General features: G+C 40.7%; 1 protein-coding gene across 3 annotated transcripts in view; it reads left to right on the top strand.

Moving 5' to 3' along the window:
• RPN13 (regulatory particle non-ATPase 13) overlaps positions 1–19,893 on the top strand; it is a 43,175-nt gene that overhangs the window by 9,496 nt on the left and 13,786 nt on the right. For all 3 annotated transcript variants that reach the window (XM_087695943.1, XM_087695942.1, XM_087695941.1), the window contains exons 3-7: positions 7,201–7,257; positions 7,343–7,381; positions 7,513–7,587; positions 7,663–7,729; positions 7,823–7,889. In XM_087695943.1, coding sequence (XP_087552069.1) covers positions 7,201–7,257; positions 7,343–7,381; positions 7,513–7,587; positions 7,663–7,729; positions 7,823–7,889 — 305 coding nt within the window. The remainder of the gene's footprint in view (positions 1–7,200; positions 7,258–7,342; positions 7,382–7,512; positions 7,588–7,662; positions 7,730–7,822; positions 7,890–19,893) is intronic.

Genomic DNA, 19,893 nt, shown 5'->3' with positions numbered 1-19,893 from the left:
GTTATCTAGAAAGATCAATTTTCATTTAGCTATGTCCTAAGTGCAATGCTGATTGTTTTTTTGAAAACTTTATTCTGAGCAATGCAAAAATCATAAGTGCAATTTTTCTTTCATCTTTCACACATCGAAATATATTTCCACGCACTTAGTTTTTGCGTTTCTAGTATATATTTTTCTATACAATTTTTTGTTGATTTAATGCATTGATTATTTCATGATATTATCTAAATAAATTTTTATAAATTATTATAAAACTTATATGCGTCTGTTTATCATTAGCAAAATGAAATAGAGAGCCACTTTTAGGAAAAAATTATAAAATATTCCATTCTTTAATACCGCCTATCTTTTTATTATTATTATGATCACATGTGTCATTAACGAAATAACAATAAATATAACGAAATAAATCATAATTACGATATTTTCTTAATGACAGGCATATAATCCTTTTTCAAGTGAAAGAGTTTTTTCATTGAATAGTTAATTATTATATTACTTAGGCTATTTTCTTAAGCGGCAGTTCACATGCATTTTCTTTAAAATGCGTTTATAATCATTTAAAGCCAAATATAGCAAAAGCTTATAAAACATTATTTTTTTCCAAACCCATGAGATGTTACCTCTCTCAGGTTTGTTATAACAGGGGTTTCGCCAATTCCTATGGCGTCATATTTTCCATCGGCCACGTTCTTTGCTTCCCTTGCTTCAAATGGGCTTTTTGAATTTCTACGATCTCGTGGGGCCATGGATGTCAGGCGAAATTGACGTGGTAGTTTAGTGAGAGTTGATGGTCATCCAAAATTTTTTTGCTAGCGTTTTGCTTAGCGATATGGCTGTATGGAAGGAAGGCGTAATAGGGGGTAGAGAAAATGGAAATAAGGTAGAAGAGGGGTATTTTACTTCTTCAAGGTTCAAGCTACAATGGAAAAGAGAAGTAGAGAAATTTTTTTATCATCACCAGGTCTTCCTTCTTGCTTTCTTTGTGAAGGAGAAGGGGTGTATTTATAGCCATGAGGGGGAGCATGCAGTTGACTCATTCTTTTGGCTACTTGCTAAGAGCCAAGTGAGCTTGATTTAAAAGGCATTTTGATTGCCTACCTGTTGGATGGTGGCATGGGGATAATTTTTAAATGCTTTTTCTCCCTCCAGGCGTAAAAAAGGTCATGATTTTTTGCCTATTTTAAAAAAAACGTCTTTTTTTTCTTCAAAACGGTTTCATTTGGTGGTTTTTGCCCAAGTTACTTTATGACTTATCTAGTTTATAAAGTCATGCTATACTCTTTGATACTTAATTTACTCAATATCATGCTCGTTCTTGCACGTTCTTTATCTATTGATTAAGGCTTTTGCAATTTGTCTTGCGGTTATGAATCAATGCGATCTTTAACACATTAAATGGAATTGGGAATACTAAATCAAATAGAATGCGAGAAAAATTATGATCAAGCCGCCGTAATATTATTTACGAGGCGTCTTTGCTTTTTGTTGGCTGGAAACATCGAGACATCTTCTCGTGTCGGATTGCGGAATTGATTTAATGCAAGACTCGATATTAAGAAAATTATGTGTGGTCACTTATGTGATAGCTCGACGAGTAATTTTTTTAAAAACGCCTCAAGCCCGAATTGGTTTCTTGATATGAAATGTTGTGGCGGGAATATTACAAAGGGGGTGGTGCAGTAGGGCCAACGAGGGTCATCTATACAGATATACAGGTGCATAGGTTCTAGAGAGGGACTTTCTTGATGCATTGATTGAAGTTTGGCAGATTTAAATCCTAGAGTTGGGATTGACATTGAGGTTTATGATGGGCCATTACTTGACATAGAGCGGGATTGACTCCTAGTTCGAGCTCACATGAGGGGGCACATTGGCTGTCTTGGCTGAAGGTAAAGAATTCATGGTCACTTATGTTCAGAGGCATTTTTAACATGATGATCTTGTATGCTATTGTGAGACATTGTTGACGGACATAGAGATCTGTTATGACTTCTCTTTTTATTTAAAGACGGTACGATTGACATTGACATCATGTTCTCTTTAAGGCACTTTGGTAGTGGCTTGATCATCCATTGTGTGGGTATCCATGGTTTTAGTCTAGTGATTCTTTGTTGTACGAACTATGATTAGACTTTATCATTGTATTCTTGTATTGTATCAGATGACCCATGATCTGAGAGAGGGTGTCACTAGTCTAGACAACTCGTGTGAGTTTGAGTTATAATGGGCATGGCTAGGCATTTTTAGGTATTTTATTGTGGTGTCTATGATACTTATTTGAGCATTTTATGCTTGTCGACTTGTTGCGATTTTGGCATTGTTTTCTTCAATTCATATAGAGCTCCCTCCTCAGTTAGTTACATTATCACCTGTAGGTTTTGTGAAGAGAGGGAGTCGGTGCCAGTGCCTATGAGCTAGTCACTCACTGTTGTATGCATCATTCTTGTGTTTGGTGTATGGATTTCATTTTCAGAGCATTCTTTTGTAAATTCTTCTTTGTATTGTTCTTTCCTGTTTCTCTCTTCTGTCCTTTTGTTCAGCAATTTATTACTATGAGTGCACAACGGAAGAGAAACATGAATACAAAGAGAAGCGCACACACACACACACACACACACACACAGAGATTAACGTCTACATGAGGGCAATGTGGCCTATGAGACAAAATCCAGAGTGCATCCATGTCTAATGTCATCTCATCAGTAAGGTAAAGATAACATTATAAGTAAGTGGGTGGCCTATGAAACAATATTGAAAATAACTATACGATGGGACTATACTAGGGTTGAACCATTTGTAGTGTTGTTCCATCGATAAAAAAGAAAAGGATTCTTTTACGTCTTCTATTTCTTCAAACCCCTTCTTTTCCGTCTACTCCTTTCCCCTCCTTGAATCTCCCTTCACCGGCTGTCTCTTACCCCTGCGGTAAACTTTCGACCCCAAACGCTCTGACAACATAGCCCAAAGCGTCAATGAGAACACTAGATCAAGTTGATGACGATGGTAGCACTAAGCATAGAGAGTTGGAGTGCACACTTGTAATGGAAGATTGAAGATTGAAGATGAGGACACTAGATTAGGTTGATGATGATGGCAGCACTAAGCATAGAGTCGGAGTGCGCGCTTGTAAATGGAAGACTGAAGATTGAAGAGTGTGTGTCTCTGTCGAGTGAGAGGTGCAGCTATAAATAGCCAAAACACCAAAAAATTGGCTGACTTGCTCTTGCAGGGGCCATAAATATTGACCGACAAGCAATAAATGCTGGTCATTGAAGAGAAAAATGCCAAAAAAATAGGGGGGACCTCGGAAAAAATCCTAGATGACAATGACCATGTCTGTAGGTGTAGGCAGATTGTGGAAAGCAGAAAGTGGCGTAGGAATGCAGATAGGAAGTTGACAAATAAAGAAAATGCACCTAAACTGTTGGAGCTCCTACATCTCCGTTAGACTCTAATAGGAGCTCACAGTGACGAGATGACAAACTGACATGACTAATGTAGGCAAGCTAACAATTACAGCATACGTTTATGCTTCCATTGCTGCATCCACTCTTGACAATGTGCTTGAGTATCTTGCAGATTGCCTTCATGCCTTATCCATTTTGTCACATTTTTGACATGGTTACCTTATGTGCATTATTGATTGGTGATCTTTCACTTCATTAGATAGTGAAATAACAATTTTCTTTGTAAGCAAGTTGACATTTTGACCAAGAGCAAACACTGTAGGACCTAGTTTGAGGCATACAATCTTGATAGGATGTGCATATGCTCAAAGCTCTAGTTACAACTGTATAAAGGATACATGCTCGCAAAAAAAAGCTTCAGAATTTACAGCATGAGAATGAAATAGCTGCAGGAGTTATTGGAGAAAGAACTAGTGTAGCTTGCCCTTCAAGAACCATGAACCATGACCCAAAACACTAAAGGATTTGTAGGTTGAAAAAGGATGAAGATGTGACCAAAATTAAAGGTGATCTGATTTTGAACAGCACAATGCAGTCCAAAAATTTCGTATTTGTGTATAGATGTTTTGACTAGTTTGGCTTGATTGATTGAATGGGCCCTTAGAATGATTTCATGCCCTAGACAATGATTTGTGGGAAGTTTCAAGACTTTTAGGTTCAAAGAGGTTAGGAATATAAAATTGGGGTTGAGCATGGCCAAAGTTTGGGTAGGGGCCATGTACATTTCATTTAAATCTATTATTATTGGCTGGAAATTTAAGTCTAGAGACCAAGTTTGCATGGGCATGTTTGACACTTGGCAGTTAGCTAAGTTTGGGAGCCATGCAAGGTCCTCTGTGACTGTTTGGGGCAAATTTGGATTCAGAGGGTGGAGAATTCATTTGTGGGCTGAGAGAGAGCAGCTAAGCCATCAAAGTGACTTGGTCTGGGGCTGTTTTTGGGGCAGTGAATAGCAAGAGAACCCTAATTTCAGTAGGGTAACTTGATCTACAACATTTTCTTGGGCTGGAACAGCAAAATGACTTGATCGATGACACTTTTTGGGGCTTGAATGGTAGGGTAAACTATCCTACTGCATTTTTTGGGGTAGAAATAGAGGGCAACTGTTGTGCAAGCATTTCTCTTGTGAGAAAGTTGGATAATTCTATGTAATCAAGTGCTTATCTCTTCTTCCTCAGCAAATTTGAAATCTCTCCCCTCAATTTGCTGTTACAAACTTGATTTTAGCATAAATTAGGGTTTAGCAACTGGCTTCATATTTGTGCCGAAAAATATCAGCCATTTATGAAGGATTATTGCTATAAATCTAAAGATTAACAACAAATTTGAATTTTGAAGAGATCTGGTGATCTACAGCAAGATTGATCTGCATGTTGTTGAAGTTCTGATTTGCCCTCTTTATCATTTAGAAACAAGGGGCAAATTGAGGATTAATGATGTTGGTGACTATTTAAGCTGGAAATTGATGATAGTTGCTTTTTTAGGGCTGAAAATCAGAGATTTTTCTCTCATGCTTCTGCTTTTTCGGATACATGTGCAATCTAGCAATGGAAATTGGAGATTTGAGCCTTGGATTTGTACACGATGTGTCATGAGGACATGTATTTTGGAAACCTCAATTAACATGTGGATTAATTTTTAATCACATGATTAAGTAAATGTTTTACATGTGAGGTGCAACTGGGGTTAAAGTAAATTTATGAGCTCGAGACCCGAAGAAATCACAGGGATGTCAAAGGCAAAAGTTGCTATAAGTTATGCCACACATGTACTTGATGGTATCTGGTGCCAGTTGTTGGCCTAGGCCATCCATTTGGCCATAAGTGTCAATTGGTGACACTAGAGAAGTGGCATTTAATGGTACCTAACGTCAATCTGATGGTCAAAGATGGCGCAGAGATACTTGGGAATGGAAGTTGCCTAGCCAATTTAATTATTGGCCAATCAGATTATTTTTCAAGGCACCGAAATAATTATTAGATTAATATTCAATATTTAAAGGCTGAAAATTAATATTTAATTATGAAAAATGTTAGAAAAACCATTTGGGAAGGCTGCCACTTGTCAAAAATGCCCATGCAAGACTAAAAAACGTCTTTAGAGGTTGGAGAGAGGCATTTTTATAAATTCAGCCTGCAAGAGAGAGGAAGGAGAGACTGTTGGTTTGATTTGCAACCATTGGAGGACCTTCTGAGGTTGTCAAGGGCAAGAGAAGACCAATCAACAGCAGGAAACAACATCTACAGGCTGTTGAGACGAGGCAACAGCAGTAAATGATTGATTTTCTTCAGTTCTTTGCATCTGCAAGCTGTTGTGGCAGGGCAACAACTGCATTTGATTGACTTTCAGTCATTCTTTGCGACAAAACTCTGAATTTTCTCTCTCTACAGCTTTTCGTCTCATCTCCCAACCATTTCACAGTCGTGCTCCGAAGATCTCAGCATTTGGACCCATGGAGGCTGAGAAATTTCAGATTTCTCTGATGTAAACCCTAATTTGCAGCAAAATTAGGGTTTACCAACAGCCTCAGGAAGTGTGTCAGAAATTGGATGCTGTAAGACTTGGATTCAACAGGGTTGAGGCTGTTTTTAGCCTATTCAAGTGGAGGGACCAGCAAATAATTGAATTTGAGGCGTTTTCCATCTCTATCAAAGCGGGCGAAGGCCAATTGATTGCCCGAATCAAGGGGCAAATCGGATTAAAGACTTGGTGGTGATTCATCACAGCAAGGGGAGTTGGAATACCAAAAGGGATTGGGAGAATCCCATTTTAAATAAACTTTTTCTCTAATAAAGCTAAAGAAATACCAAAAGGGGCGCCAATTTTGGGGCCAATCGGGTGTGCATTGTCCAAGATCAGTAGGTAAATTTGTATTTTCAAATTTGCACTAATTGTTTGTTGTTGTAATTAAGTTGTAATCAAGGATTTACCACCCATCCACGGAAGGAAGGCTGGTTACATGATGTGTTGCTAATTGGGGATTTGTTGATCTGAGTTTGAAACCAGCAAGGTTTAGGGTTTGCATGGCTAGGTTGGAATGCGAGCATGCATGCCTTAGTGATTGAGGAAGGTTGCTGATGTAAATTCGATTAGTGGACATCATGCAACTGGAAAAGAATTCAATTTGAGCTTGCTTAATGGTTGAATCAAGGGGCAAATTGGATTTTATGATTGCTGGTCATAGAGTTGTAAGAGAATTGGCTCGATTGATAGAGGAAATTGGGAACTCCAAGGCATATCGACCATCGAGACAAGGCCTACCATCTTCTTGGCGATTTGAGTCAAATCTCAATTGTACAACTACTTTTTTTGAATTAATGCAAAAAGAAATACCGCCACGGGTGCTAACATTTTGGGGCCAACCGGGTGTTGGCTCGTCTCAATTCTTGAGGGCATTCTAGCTCAAGGTGGTAAAATGTTGAATTTTCAATTCGTCATTTATTTTATGAATTTATTGCTTGCCGTAATCAGTATATTTTAAGGTTCCACCACCCTTCTATTAAAAGGAAGGCTCGTTTCAGGTAGGTGGGTGAATATATCTATGTATTAATATACATAAATAAGTAAATAGGTCGATAGAGATTTATCTATAAATCCATAAATAAGTAGATAAATAAGTGAATCAGATTTGTTATGATGTGTGCACGTGCATACATATGAGAGAGAGAGAGAGAGAGAGAGAGAGAGAGAGAGAGAGAAACCACAACATTATGCATGCATTTCAAAACAGGGAGAAGGATTTCTGCGAGTTCAATGGCAGGAGAGGACATTAGATTCCCTTGAAGATGTATCCTATGTCCTGATTTTTATTAGTGCGTAAATGTGTGTATATGTAATCCCAAATTTGAGATACAACTCCTTAATTTAGCCAGGATATACTTGTATTTCCACACGAGGCAAATTATGAGAAAGTACAGTACAGTTGCCCTTCTGAAAGTTCTTTTCTGGCTTTTAAGTATTACTTTTTGCCTCCCTCTTTTTTGGACACACTATATCAGTTACAACTCATAATTGCTTGTTCACTGGCTTGAGTATTATTCAGGTACAACAATCAAGCGGGCGTGTTTATATATTGAAATTTAAGAATGATGACCGAAAATATTTTTTTTGGATGCAGGTATACTAAATCTGGTAAGTTTGGATTGTGTATAATGTTTGAAAAGATTGTGATTCAGCTGTGGGCCTACTGCAGGAGCCAAATGAGAAATCAGATGATGGGATATGTCGCCTTGTTGATTTCTACTTAAATCCTCCTCCAGGTTCACATGAAGGCCTTTAATTTCACTGTAGTGTCAAACAAGTTCCTTTATTTATTATCAATCGACACTGATACTTGGCTGCAACATGAACAGAATCTGATGACGAAGAAGAAGAGCCAGCATACATTTTTGAGACAGTCGCTCAGGATTCTACTTCCAGGTTCTTATACTGTATCACTTCACTGCTTCAAGCAATAGTCTCAAAACGCATAACACCTTAGTCTACGTTCAGCTTTTTACTTATGTTAGTGTATCTTGTAATGGGTCCAGGCAGCACTTATAGCTACTGCTCTAGTGGAAGACCCACTGTAGATACAACAGTTTAGGTCCACATATTCACTAATTGCAAGAAAATCATGTGATAAAGGTCACTTTTTCCAGATTCTCCATGCTTCCCGTTTGATCAGTATAGCCCAATGTCTCACCAATCTAGAGGCTTAACCAGAGGAAGAAAAAGCCTCAACTTGGTATGAGAAACCAAACTATACCTTATATGATTTGATCATCAAACCAATGGGAGTGGGTTGATGCTTTACTTGCAGCCAGTAGGACAAATGTACACATTCCTGGGCTGATACTTTACTTGCAGGCAGCAGGTGTAACGTGTCCTCCTAGTGTCATCCAGGACACGTCTTAGCAGTCCATCGGAAAGGATGTCTAGAAAGCTCCACCCGGCACTCCCATGGAATGTTACGGGATTTGCGATCTAGGACTTTCTGCATCTGCCACGTAGCGGAAGTATCCTAGCCGTTCCCACTTAGGATCGACCGGAATTAGGGTTTTTCTGATTGGTCATTAACTAACAGCAACTAGCGTCGGACCCCAGCGAACTACTTTACGCAGAAACGCTAGGTCCGAAGCGGATTCACGCTGCACTTGGTTCAAGGAGAATGCAAAGCTCAACCTCTCTGCCATAATGCATAGTCCCATTCCGTTCCCCTAAAACAGCGTAAATCGGGTAAGACATAACTCTAGGTCATCGCTTCCGTTGTTCATCTTGATGATTATCTCGCTGTTCTTCGAGATTTTTGAGAAAAGTTCTCGGCTAACCGAGACCACCCAACCGTAGGACGGACCCATGACCCATCCTCCGCACTTTCCTCGGTTTGTTTTTAGTTATGTAATTATCTAACACATTGATTTGACATATAACAATCAGCTTCTTTAATTAATCCATTAAGCACTGGTTCCTTCACGTAATCTTATCACGTGACATAGAAAAACAATATCAAGTAAGTTCTTTATTAGCATTTCATCATTTTATCTTTTGAAAATACAATGAGTTCCGCCCGTAGGCTTGTCCATAATCTGCCCGAAGGCTATCCAGTAATCCGCAGGGATCACTATTCCAAGCTTCCGCCCGTAAACTAGTATGCGGGCATCGAGATCCAATCCCGAGTCACGTGAGCCTCTTGCGCAGGACCCGGAAGGCGAGGGATTTACGGCCAGAGCCCCCCCTGGCACCCAAGCATCCTCCTGCTCCAAGTAGAGCTCAACGGAGAGACATCTCGCGGCGGGTTCGGTCCACGTTCCTGGCGCGGTTAACAACCCCCTTGGTTAGGGTTAGACAGGCAGTCGGGGGTAACTGAAATTGCCTCTCCCTTCAAGCCTTCAACCTGAAGTATAGGTATTCATTTAATTTGTAATTCATAATTCAAACAGTGCTAAAAAAAAATCTCTAGCAAGCACAAACATTTCCATTAAAATCGATCGTGTTGTTTGGCAAACTGCTAAGGAATTATTCTTTCCTTTTGAGTGTATCAGCACTCGTTCCCAAGGTGTCTTGTAACTTGGCGAGATCCTTTATAGTCCGGGTTAGGGCGTACCTTATTAACCCAACTTGGTCAACCCTAAAGTTTATTAGATATTTTAGTTTCCGGTTTATAACTTTCCTTATTTAGAAGGATATTTACGAATACGTTCTTTTGCAAGATAACTTGCGTAAGGATCTGCCATCTTTGTTGAGGTTATTTACCCTTTCGTCTTGTGAACCAGTCACAAGACTACATGACTTCAAACTTGCTGCGCACGTCCTACATTGAAATAATCTGTTTAGGTTTCTTTAAGCTGACGTATGTCGAACCTAGGGTTTCTTTTTAAGAACCTCAGGGACAAACCCTAGTTCTTTATCTTTACGAATTTATTGACCCTACAATAAGGAAAGTAGTCAAGTGCTTAAGGTATGAATGTTTCTTTGGTCTTTAAATCATTTCTAAGGCATATTTTTGCGGGCATGGTATTTCTAAGTTTAGATTGGTTTGGTTATCTTTTGGAAGGTAATATTGATCGCCTCATCACGGTTTTGTTATCCTTGTGACAATTGATTTTTCAGTCGGTACAATTCAATTTAATCTTCCTTTTTTCCTTGCAGACGAACTCATGCAATTAACAATCGTTTCCCTTGCTAAGATGTGCAATTAGCAATGATGACTTCCTAGTAATTTGAGCAACAAAAAGAACCTTTCATGAATTTAATCATTTACAATGATTCGTTGCAAAAAGGAATAGGACTAATGGTGCAAGATACAATTTCTATACCTTCAGGATTTAACTGAAATATACTACTATAGTAAATAGATAATCTTGCTCGTAATTTATAATGTATGATGCTATTCGAAGGAAACTATGTTCTATACATTATCATTCATTCAAATAAGCTAAAGTCCTTCATTACAAATAACTCGGACAAATATATCCTATCCCTAACAATTTCTCTTTGCATGATTGACTTAAAACCGAATTAAAGCCAAGAAGAAAAACCTGGTTTTGGGGTGAGATATCCACATGGATACCGGGAGATGAATCTCCCGCAGCTACTCCTTGGACTTTCTTGGGCGGCATCGTAGTTCGAATGTGAAGGTAGCTTTTACTCTTTCTTCTGGAATTCCACCGTCTCTCTTTCGAGGCAAGGTGTCGTTAAAATGGTTGGTCACGAGAAGGAATGATAGGACCTTTAGATTCTTAGATTCTTGGGAGAGGAAAAGATTTACAAAGCCTAAGAAGGTCCTATAGGGTCTATACTTGGCAAAAAGTTTATGGGTGAGTGTGGTTTTGCAACCACAAGAATCCTTGGAGAACTTTGACTTGGGGTAAAAGGTATAGAAGGCACTTATTCTCCTTCCTTGCACTTCCTCTACTTTTTTCTTCTCCTTCCCTACTCCTTCTCCTTCACTCCTCTTTTTTTCCTCCCTTTTTACCCTTCTATCTCCCTCTATTCCTTCTCTACTCTTCCTCTTTTACTCCTTTCTTACTCTTCTTTACCTTTTCCTCACCCTCTACTTCTTTCATACTACTCCTTTCTCCTTCACTCCTCTCTACTTCCCTTCCGTATCCTCTACTTTCCTTCCTTATCTTTTATCTTTCCCCACTCTTCCTCCTTCACTCCTCTCCTTCTTTTCTTTATCTTTTCCCTACTCTTTCTCTTTTACTCCACTCCTTTTCACTCCCTCTACTTTCCCTCTTTTACTCTTCCTCACGGGCTACTTCTTCCTCACGGGACAACATCCGGGCCCATGATGATGGTTTGGATTTGGGGTCCAGGGGGGGGAAAGAGAGAAGTAATGGGGACACGGGGGATAAAAAAAAAAGCTTAGGGGTTGTGAAAAAAAAAGAGTTATGAGGGGGGGGGGGGGATGAAAAGGTTAAAAGGGATACTCGGGTAGGGTGAAAGGGGGCTTAATTAGCCCCTCCCTTAGGAACCTTCTACAAAGAAGCTTCCTTATCACGTGGCAGGAGGGGGGGAAAGATAATCTGGCAGGGGGGGGTGGCGGGGGGGGGGGGGGGGGGAGGAAACTAGAAGTCAGACGGTGGCGCTGTGGAGGGCAGTTGTAGGTGATGGGCGGCAGCGGCGGCTAGTGGCGGCAGTATCAGCCGGCAAAACTCGGGTAGGGCAGCGTATATGATCTTCTCCTCCTCCTCCCTTTGTTTCTATCCGAGCGGACCCCCTGTTTAAATAGGGGAGGGGAGGGAATCCTCCCCCCCTTACCTGTCAGACTGCATGGCGAGGGAGCCAAGCAAGCTCCAGCGAGGAGCTTGCTGGCTTCTCCATCCTCCCTCGCACACACCAGCACCGTATGCCGCCGTGGGGCGGAAAAAAATTCGTTTTTTATATTTAATATATTACATTCTCTCCCCCTTAGAAAAATCGAGATGTCCTTATCTCGAGATAAACTGGGGATATTGATGGTTGAGAGTGCCTTCATCTACCCAAGTGCCATCCTCTTCGGAATAATCTTTCCACTAGACGAGGCATTCTCTCAAGGTTCTAGATCTTAACTGTCTCTCCCTAACACCTAAGATCCTATCCGGCCTTAGTTCAAGGACTCCTTGACTAGGCATTACAATTTGTTGGTCATCAAGTACATGGTTAGGGTTGGGTACGTATTTTTTCAATAGGCTGATATGGAATACATTGTGAACCTTTAGGTTCTCAGGGAGTCGCAATCTATAAGCATTGGGTCCTAGGCATTTGAGGATTTTATACGGCCCACAATACCTTGGGCTTTGCTTCTTGCAATCTCCTAGGGATAGAGAACTCTTTTTAGGGTATACGCGAATGAAGACCATGTCTCCTTCCTTGAAGACTCTTTTTTTACGCTTCAAATCTGCGTATGCCTTTTGTCTATCCTTGGCCGCTTGTATGTCTTGTCATATTGACTTTATTTGGTCATCCATGTCTTCCAACATCTGCCTTGATGCTTCAACCCTTAGGGTTGGATCAGAAAAGTTTAGAGGACTTCGACAATCATGACGATACAATGCTTGGAAAGGAGTCATCTGAATACTCTGCTGGTAAGAAGCATTGTAGGCAAATTCAACCAATGGTAAGTATTGAATCCACCTTTTCGGCTCTCGACAGCAGTATGCCCTAAGCATATCCTCGATGACTTGATTTACTCGCTCTGTTTGGCCATCCGTTTGGGGATAGTAGGCGGTGCTAAAACAGAGTTGAGTCCCAATAACTTCAAAGATAGCTCTCGAGAAGTGTGATGTGAAGAGAGAATCTCGATCACTAATGATTCTTCTAGGTAACCCATGTAGCTTGAATATCTCCTTGATAAACAATCTTGTAATGTCGGAGGCTTTATAGTTTGTCTTTATTGGAATCAGATGTGCAACCTTGGTAAGCATGTCAACCACAACCATGATGGAGTTGTATCCTCCCTGGACTTGGGGTAAGCCTACAACAAAATCCACACTGATGAATTCCCATTTCATTTGAGGGATGTCAAGCGGTTGCAGTTTCCCTGGCATCAAGACATGTTCAGCTTTGATACGTTGGCAAGACAAACACTCAGTGACATATTTGAGAACGTCACCTTTAAGCCTCTTCCAATGGTAGCTCTTTCTAACTGCATTAAGAGTCTTAGCATAGCCAGGATGTCCTGCGAAAGGGAAATCATGAGCTTTCCGTATTATCTTCTGCTTAAGTGACTGGCTTGCTGGTATACACAGCCTTGTTCTGTAGTAGACAAGTCCATTATAAATGGAAAATTCCTGATACTTAGCTTGCAACTTTTGATTCTGCTCCTTGGTAGATATTTCCTTTAGCATTGTTTGGTAGGCCAAATCATGGCATGCTTCCTCTCTAGCTAGTTCAAGTATAGGGTTGTTTGGCATAGATACTTTTGTAGCCAGAGATCTGGCCGTTGATGGGTTCTGCAAGATTAGGGAATTTAGGAAGGCCTTGCGACTGAGTGCATCGGTAACTACATTCTCCTTTCCTGGTCGGTACTTGATTTCAAAATCATATTCCTCCAACACTTCAATCCACCGACGTTGCCTCATGTTGAGCTCGTTCTGGGTAAAAATCCATTTGAGACTCTTATGATCGGTTACTAGAGTAAACTTGTTACCCAACAGGTAGTGTCTCCAAAGCTTTAGGGCATGGATGACAGCTAGTAATTCCAGATCATGCGTGGCATAATTCTTTTCATGACTCTTCAATTTCCTTGAAGAGTATGCTACTGGATGACCTTCCTGCATAAGTACACACTCCAAGGCAAGAATGCTAGCATCTGTTACTACCTCGAATTCCTTATTGAGGTCATGCGTGGCATAATTCTTTTCATGACTCTTCAATTTCCTTGAAGAGTATGCTATTGGATGACCTTCCTGCATAAGTACACACCCCAAGGCAAGAATGCTAGCATCTGTTACTACCTCGAATTTCTTATTGAGGTCAGGAAGTTCTAGAATAGGTGCTGGTACCAAACTTTGCTTCAATCTGTCGAAGCTATTTTGTTCGGAAGTTGACCATGTAATGGAAGTTTGCTTTTTTAGTAAATCCGTCAAAGATGCTGCAATCAAAGCATAGTTTTTGATGAAGACTCTATACCATCCTGTCAATCTAAGAAAGCTGCGTATTTCTCTGACAGATACTGGTGTTGGCCATTCAAGCACATCTCTGACCTTGGCTGGGTCTACTGATATTCCTTCTGATGATACTATGAATCCTAGATATTCAATCTGACGCTTGAAGAATGCACACTTCTTCATTTTTGCATACAGCTTATGTGACCTCATTGTCTCAAGGACAATCCGAAGTTGAGATTCATGATCTTCTTCCTGTTTAGAATAGACTAAAGTGTCATTGAAGAAGACAAGTACGAAATCGTCAAAATATGGTCTAAAAATGTCCTGCATTAATCTATTGAAGGTAGCAGGTGCATTCGTAAGCCCGAATGACATAACCAGAAACTCAAAGTGCCCATATCTTGTATTGAAGGCCGTCTTTGGAATATCTTCTTCCTTGATCCTTATCTGATAGTAACCTGACCTGAGATCAATCTTGGAGAAGATCTTTGCACCTTGAAGACGATCAAGAAGCTCATCTATTCTAGGAATAGGATACTTGTTCTCGACTGTTGATTGATTCAACACTTGGTAATCAATACATAGTCGAAGTGTCCCATCTTTCTTTTTCTGGAATAGTACTGGAGCTCCCCACGGTGAATTGCTAGGCTGGATGTAGCCCTGATCTAACAGTTGCTTGAGTTGTTCCTTCAACTCTATTGCTTCTGGTATGGACATTCTATAAGGTCTCTTTGCAATTGGTGCAGCTCCAGGCACTTACCTAATCTCATGATCTACTTCTCTTTGAGGCGGAAGTTCAATCAATTCTTTAGGGAATACGTCAGCGTATTCCTTTAGCCAAGAAGGTCCTTCATGAGACTCTTGCTTTTGATCTAACTTGTTGAGTTTGATCAGGTAAACGGGTAATCCTTTTCTGACTCCTTTTATGATCCGAGATACTTTGGCCAATTGAATTCTTGGCACTCCTGTCTCACCTTGAGTTGTGACAAATTCCCTTTCAGAGTTTTGAAAAGAAACTTGACCCTTTCCACAGTGAATGTGGGCGTCGTTGGCCTTAAGCCAATCCATTCCGAGTAGACACTCATGGATACCTAAATTCATGACTCTGAATTTGATTGAAGTCTTCTTTCCTCCTAGAAAGAATTCCACCTTAGCAGTTTGCCTGGTACAAGTTACCTCACGACCATTTGCCAATTCCACAAGTAGGGTAGGTGCTCCTATTGTGGCTATTCCTAATCTTTTTGCACATGCTAGTGAGATAAAGGAATGTGTACTGCCACAATCAATCAAGGTTTTGAAACCTTTACCTTGATAGTCCGACGGTGTCTAAATCACCGAGAACTGGCGATTCGGCCCTTTCTTATGTAAAGCGGCATGGACTGTCGCTCTTTCGAATTCTGCTTCCATAGTCGGATTTTTCTCTTCTTCTTCTTCGCATCTTTGCCTATTGGCAATGCAGGCGGTTCTTTCTATTCCATGGGTGGCGGCTCCTTGACCGCGGCCTGCTCCTTGGAAAGGCGTTTGGCGATGTCCTCCGTTGAGCTTGGGACATTGCCTCTTGAAGTGACCGGGTTCGTTGCAGTGGAAACAACGGAGGTTTCGGCCATTATTTTGAGTAGGAACAAAGTTGTTGACGTTATTTGTCTTTGCTTTCTTTCTTTGTCCTTGATTATGACCTTGAACTCTCTTCATTTGAGGTCTGAATGCTCCTCTGTTCGGGTCACTATAAGACCAAGTTTTGTTACCCCTTGGTCTAGCTTGCACCTCCTGAATTATAGGCGCCGCTCGAATGAGTGCATCCTGAAGATTTGATGGACGCATAGATTCGAGACGGGTATTTACTGGTGGATTTAAGTCCGCACAAAATTTGGACACCTGCTGTGTCATGTCCATCTGTGGCGCATACTTTAAAAGTGAGACGAATTTGGAGTAGTATGCGTCAAGAGTGAGTCCTAGCTGTTTTAGCTCGTAGAACTCGTTCATTTTCTGCATGCGATATGTAGGTGGTAAGTATCTACCCTGCACGGCTTTCTTCAGCTTCTCCCAGATAACGGATCCCTCTGCGATCCCTTGATCCCTGCACCATTGCTTCCACCAAAGTCTGGCTTTGCCGGTGAGCTTTAACTTGGCGAGCATAGCCTGATTGGTAGGTGCAGTACCGGTTGCTTCGAAGTAATCCTCCATGGATTCAATCCAAATTTCAGCATCAGCCTGGACAAACCTGCCTCTCTCGTTAAACTCGGGTGGCTTTATTTGCTCGAGGAGGAACTTCTTCTCCTGGATCACAGCAGTACTTGATGTAGGAGGCGAATTTGGAACTTGTACCTGGGGTTGTGCCTGGATAAAGGTTTTCTTAACGTTATTATATGATAATCGACGTTAGCTTATCTTTTAGTTCAGCTATCTCGTAAACAATGTAGCTACTTAACTTCTTAACAATTCTTATGCACAGCCAGATATTGATAAAAAGAAGTCTTTATTTGTATTTACGTGGGCATAGCCTTTTTGAATACAACATTTCATGTAATGATAAGCCAATCGTTACATTCAGTTTGGGGAGAACAACGTTGTATTGCATTTGTCTACTGGAACTGTGTAATAGTAGGGTTTTGGGTCATGGATCTTTAGGAATCGATAATTCATTGGAAGTTCAGGATACCCTTTCCGTTGGAATCCATACTTCTCATGGCGGCCCAACACTTTAATCCTGTCGGCTGGGATTACACGGGTTACTTCCTCATATACATATGAGTTCATCTCAACCCTCTGACCTCGGATATGTAGAGTTGAATTTAGGTGAGCTTCCACAAAAATGAACAGCTTCACGACCTTCAAGTCTTCCAACCACCTGATCCTCTTTAGGTTGGTCTGTAGATAAGCAAACCGGTGGGTGGCTATATAGTAGATTCTTGAAGATCCCGTCCATCTTCGTTCTATGTATAAAGGTGATGGATTATAAATCTGCTCCAGGATGTTCATCATCCCAATTCTTTGTCTATAAAGCGGAGAATGCATTGCAGTCATATACATGACCTGAAATACAAAAAACTGGTTCCACTCTTCATAATTCTGCAAGACAACATTGAAGGTAAGGAAATGTTTTGAACAGTAACAATTTCTTTGTTTCATTTTATTGAGATATCATAAAAACAGTTCCGTTGTTGGTCGGCTCTGATACCAACTGTAACGTGTCCTCCTAGTGTCATCCAGGACACGTCTTAGCAGTCCATCGGAAAGGATGTCTAGAAAGCTCCGCTCGGCACTCCCATGGAATGTTACGGGATTTGCGATCTAGGACTTTCCGTGTCTGCCACGTAGCGGAAGTATCCTAGCCGTTCCCACTTAGGATCGACTGGAATTAGGGTTTTCCTGATCGGTCATTAACTAACAGCAACTAGCGTCAGACCCGAGCAAACTACTTTACGCAGAAATGCTAGGTCCGAAGCGGATTCATGCTGCACTTGGTTCAAGGAGAATGGGAAACGAGAGGGATGCAAAGCTCAACCTCTCTGCCATAAGGCATAGTCCCATTCCGTTCCCCTAAAACAGCGTAAATCGGGTAAGACATAACTCTAGGTCATCGCTTCCGTTGTTCATCTTGATGATCATCCCGCTGTTCTTCGAGATTTTTGAGAAAAGTTTCCGGCTAACCGGGACCACCCAACCGTAGGACGGACCCATGACCCATCCTCCGTACTTTCCTCGGTTTGTTTTTAGTTATGTAATTATCTAACACATTGATTTGACATATAACAATCAGCTTCTTTAATTAATCCATTAAGCACTGGTTCCTTCACGTAATCTTATCACGTGACATAGAAAAACAATATCAAGCAAGTTCTTTATTAGCATTTCATCATTTTATCTTTTGAAAATACAATGAGTTCCGCCCGTAGGCTTGTCCATAATCCGCCCGAAGGCTATTCAGTAATCCGCAGGGATCACTATTCCAAGCTTCCGCCCGTAAACTAGTATGCGGGCATCGAGATCCAATCCCGAGTCACGTTAGCCTCTTGCGCAGGACCCGGAAGGCGAGGGATTTACGGCCAGAGCCCCCTCTGGCACCCAAGCATCCTCCTGCTCCAAGTAGAGCTCAACGGAGAGACCTCTCGCGGCGGGTTCGGTCCACGTTCCTGGCGCGGTTAACAACCCCCTTGGTTAGGGTTAGGCAGGCAGTCAGGGGTAACTGAAACTGCCTCTCCCTTCAGGCCTTCAACCTGAAGTATAGGTATTCATTTAATTTGTAATTCATAATTCAAACAGTGCTAAAAAAAAATCTCTAGCAAGCACAAATATTTCCATTAAAATCGATCGTGTTGTTTGGCAAACTGCTAAGGAATTATTCTTTCCTTTTGAGTGTATCAGCACTCGTTCCCAAGGTGTCTTGTAACTTGGCGAGATCCTTTATAGTCCGGGTTAGGGCGTACCTTATTAACCCAACTTGGTCAACCCTAAAGTTTATTAGATATTTTAGTTTCCGGTTTATAACTTTCCTTATTTAGAAGGATATTCACGAATACGTCCTTTTGCAAGATAACTTGCGTAAGGATCTGCCATCTTTGTTGAGGTTATTAACCCTTTCGTCTTGTGAATCAGTCACAAGACTACATGACTTCAAACTTGCTGCGCACGTCCTACATTGAAATAATCTGTTTAGGTTTCTTTAAGCTGACGTATGTCGAACCTAGGATTTCTTTTTAAGAACCTCAAGGACAAACCCTAGTTCTTTATCTTTACGAATTTATTGACCCTACAATAAGGAAAGTAGTCAAGTGCTTAAGGTATGAATGTTTCTTTGGTCTTTAAATTATTTCCAAGGCATATTTTTGCGGGCATGGTATTTCTAAGTTTAGATTGGTTTGGTTATCTTTTGGAAGGTAATATTGATCACCTCATCACGGTTTTGTTATCCTTGTGACAATTGATTTTTCAGTCGGTACAATTCAATTTAATCTTCCTTTTTTCCTTGCAGACGAACTCATGCAATTAACAATCGTTTCCCTTGCTAAGATGTGCAATTAGCAATGATGACTTCCTAGTAATTTGAGCAACAAAAAGAACCTTTCATGAATTTAATCATTTACAATGATTCGTTGCAAAAAGGAATAGGACTAATGGTGCAAGATATAATTTCTATACCTTCAGGATTTAACTGAAATATACTACTATAGTAAATAGATAATCTTGCTCGTAATTTATAATGCATGATGCTATTCGAAGGAAACTATGTTCTATACATTATCATTCATTCAAATAAGCTAAAGTCCTTCATTACAAATAACTCGGACAAATATATACTATCCCTAACAATTTCTCTTTGCATGATTGACTTAAAACCGAATTAAAGCCAAGAAGAAAAACTTGGTTTTGGGGTGAGATATCCACATGGATACCGGGAGATGAACCTCCCGCAACTACTCCTTGGACTTTCTTAGGCGGCATCGTAGTTCGAATGTGAAGGTAGCTTTTACTCTTTCTTCTGGAATTCCACCGTCTCTCTTTCGAGGCAAGGTGTCGTTAAAATGGTTGGTCACGAGAAGGAAAGATAGGACCTTGAGATTCTTAGATTCTTGGGAGAGGAAAAGATTTACAAAGCCTAAGAAGGTCCTATAGGGTCTATACTTGGCAAAAAGTTTATGGGTGAGTGTGGTTTTGCAACCACAAGAATCCTTGGAGAACTTTGACTTGGGGTAAAAGGTATAGAAGGCACTTATTCTCCTTCCTTGCACTTCCTCTACTTTTTTCTTCTCCTTCCCTACTCCTCCTCCTTCACTCCTCTTTTTTTCCTCCCTTTTTACCCTTCTACCTCCCTCTATTCCTTCTCTACTCTTCCTCTTTTACTCCTTTCT

The sequence above is a fragment of the Lygodium microphyllum genome, chromosome 16 (assembly GCF_053477565.2).
Source record: "Lygodium microphyllum isolate KBCC chromosome 16, Lygodium_microphyllum_v1.1.10, whole genome shotgun sequence".
NCBI classification, from domain to species: domain Eukaryota; kingdom Viridiplantae; phylum Streptophyta; class Polypodiopsida; order Schizaeales; family Lygodiaceae; genus Lygodium; species Lygodium microphyllum.
The sequence above is the reverse complement of the archived record's forward strand: the minus strand, read 5'-3'. Positions and strand labels throughout refer to the sequence as shown.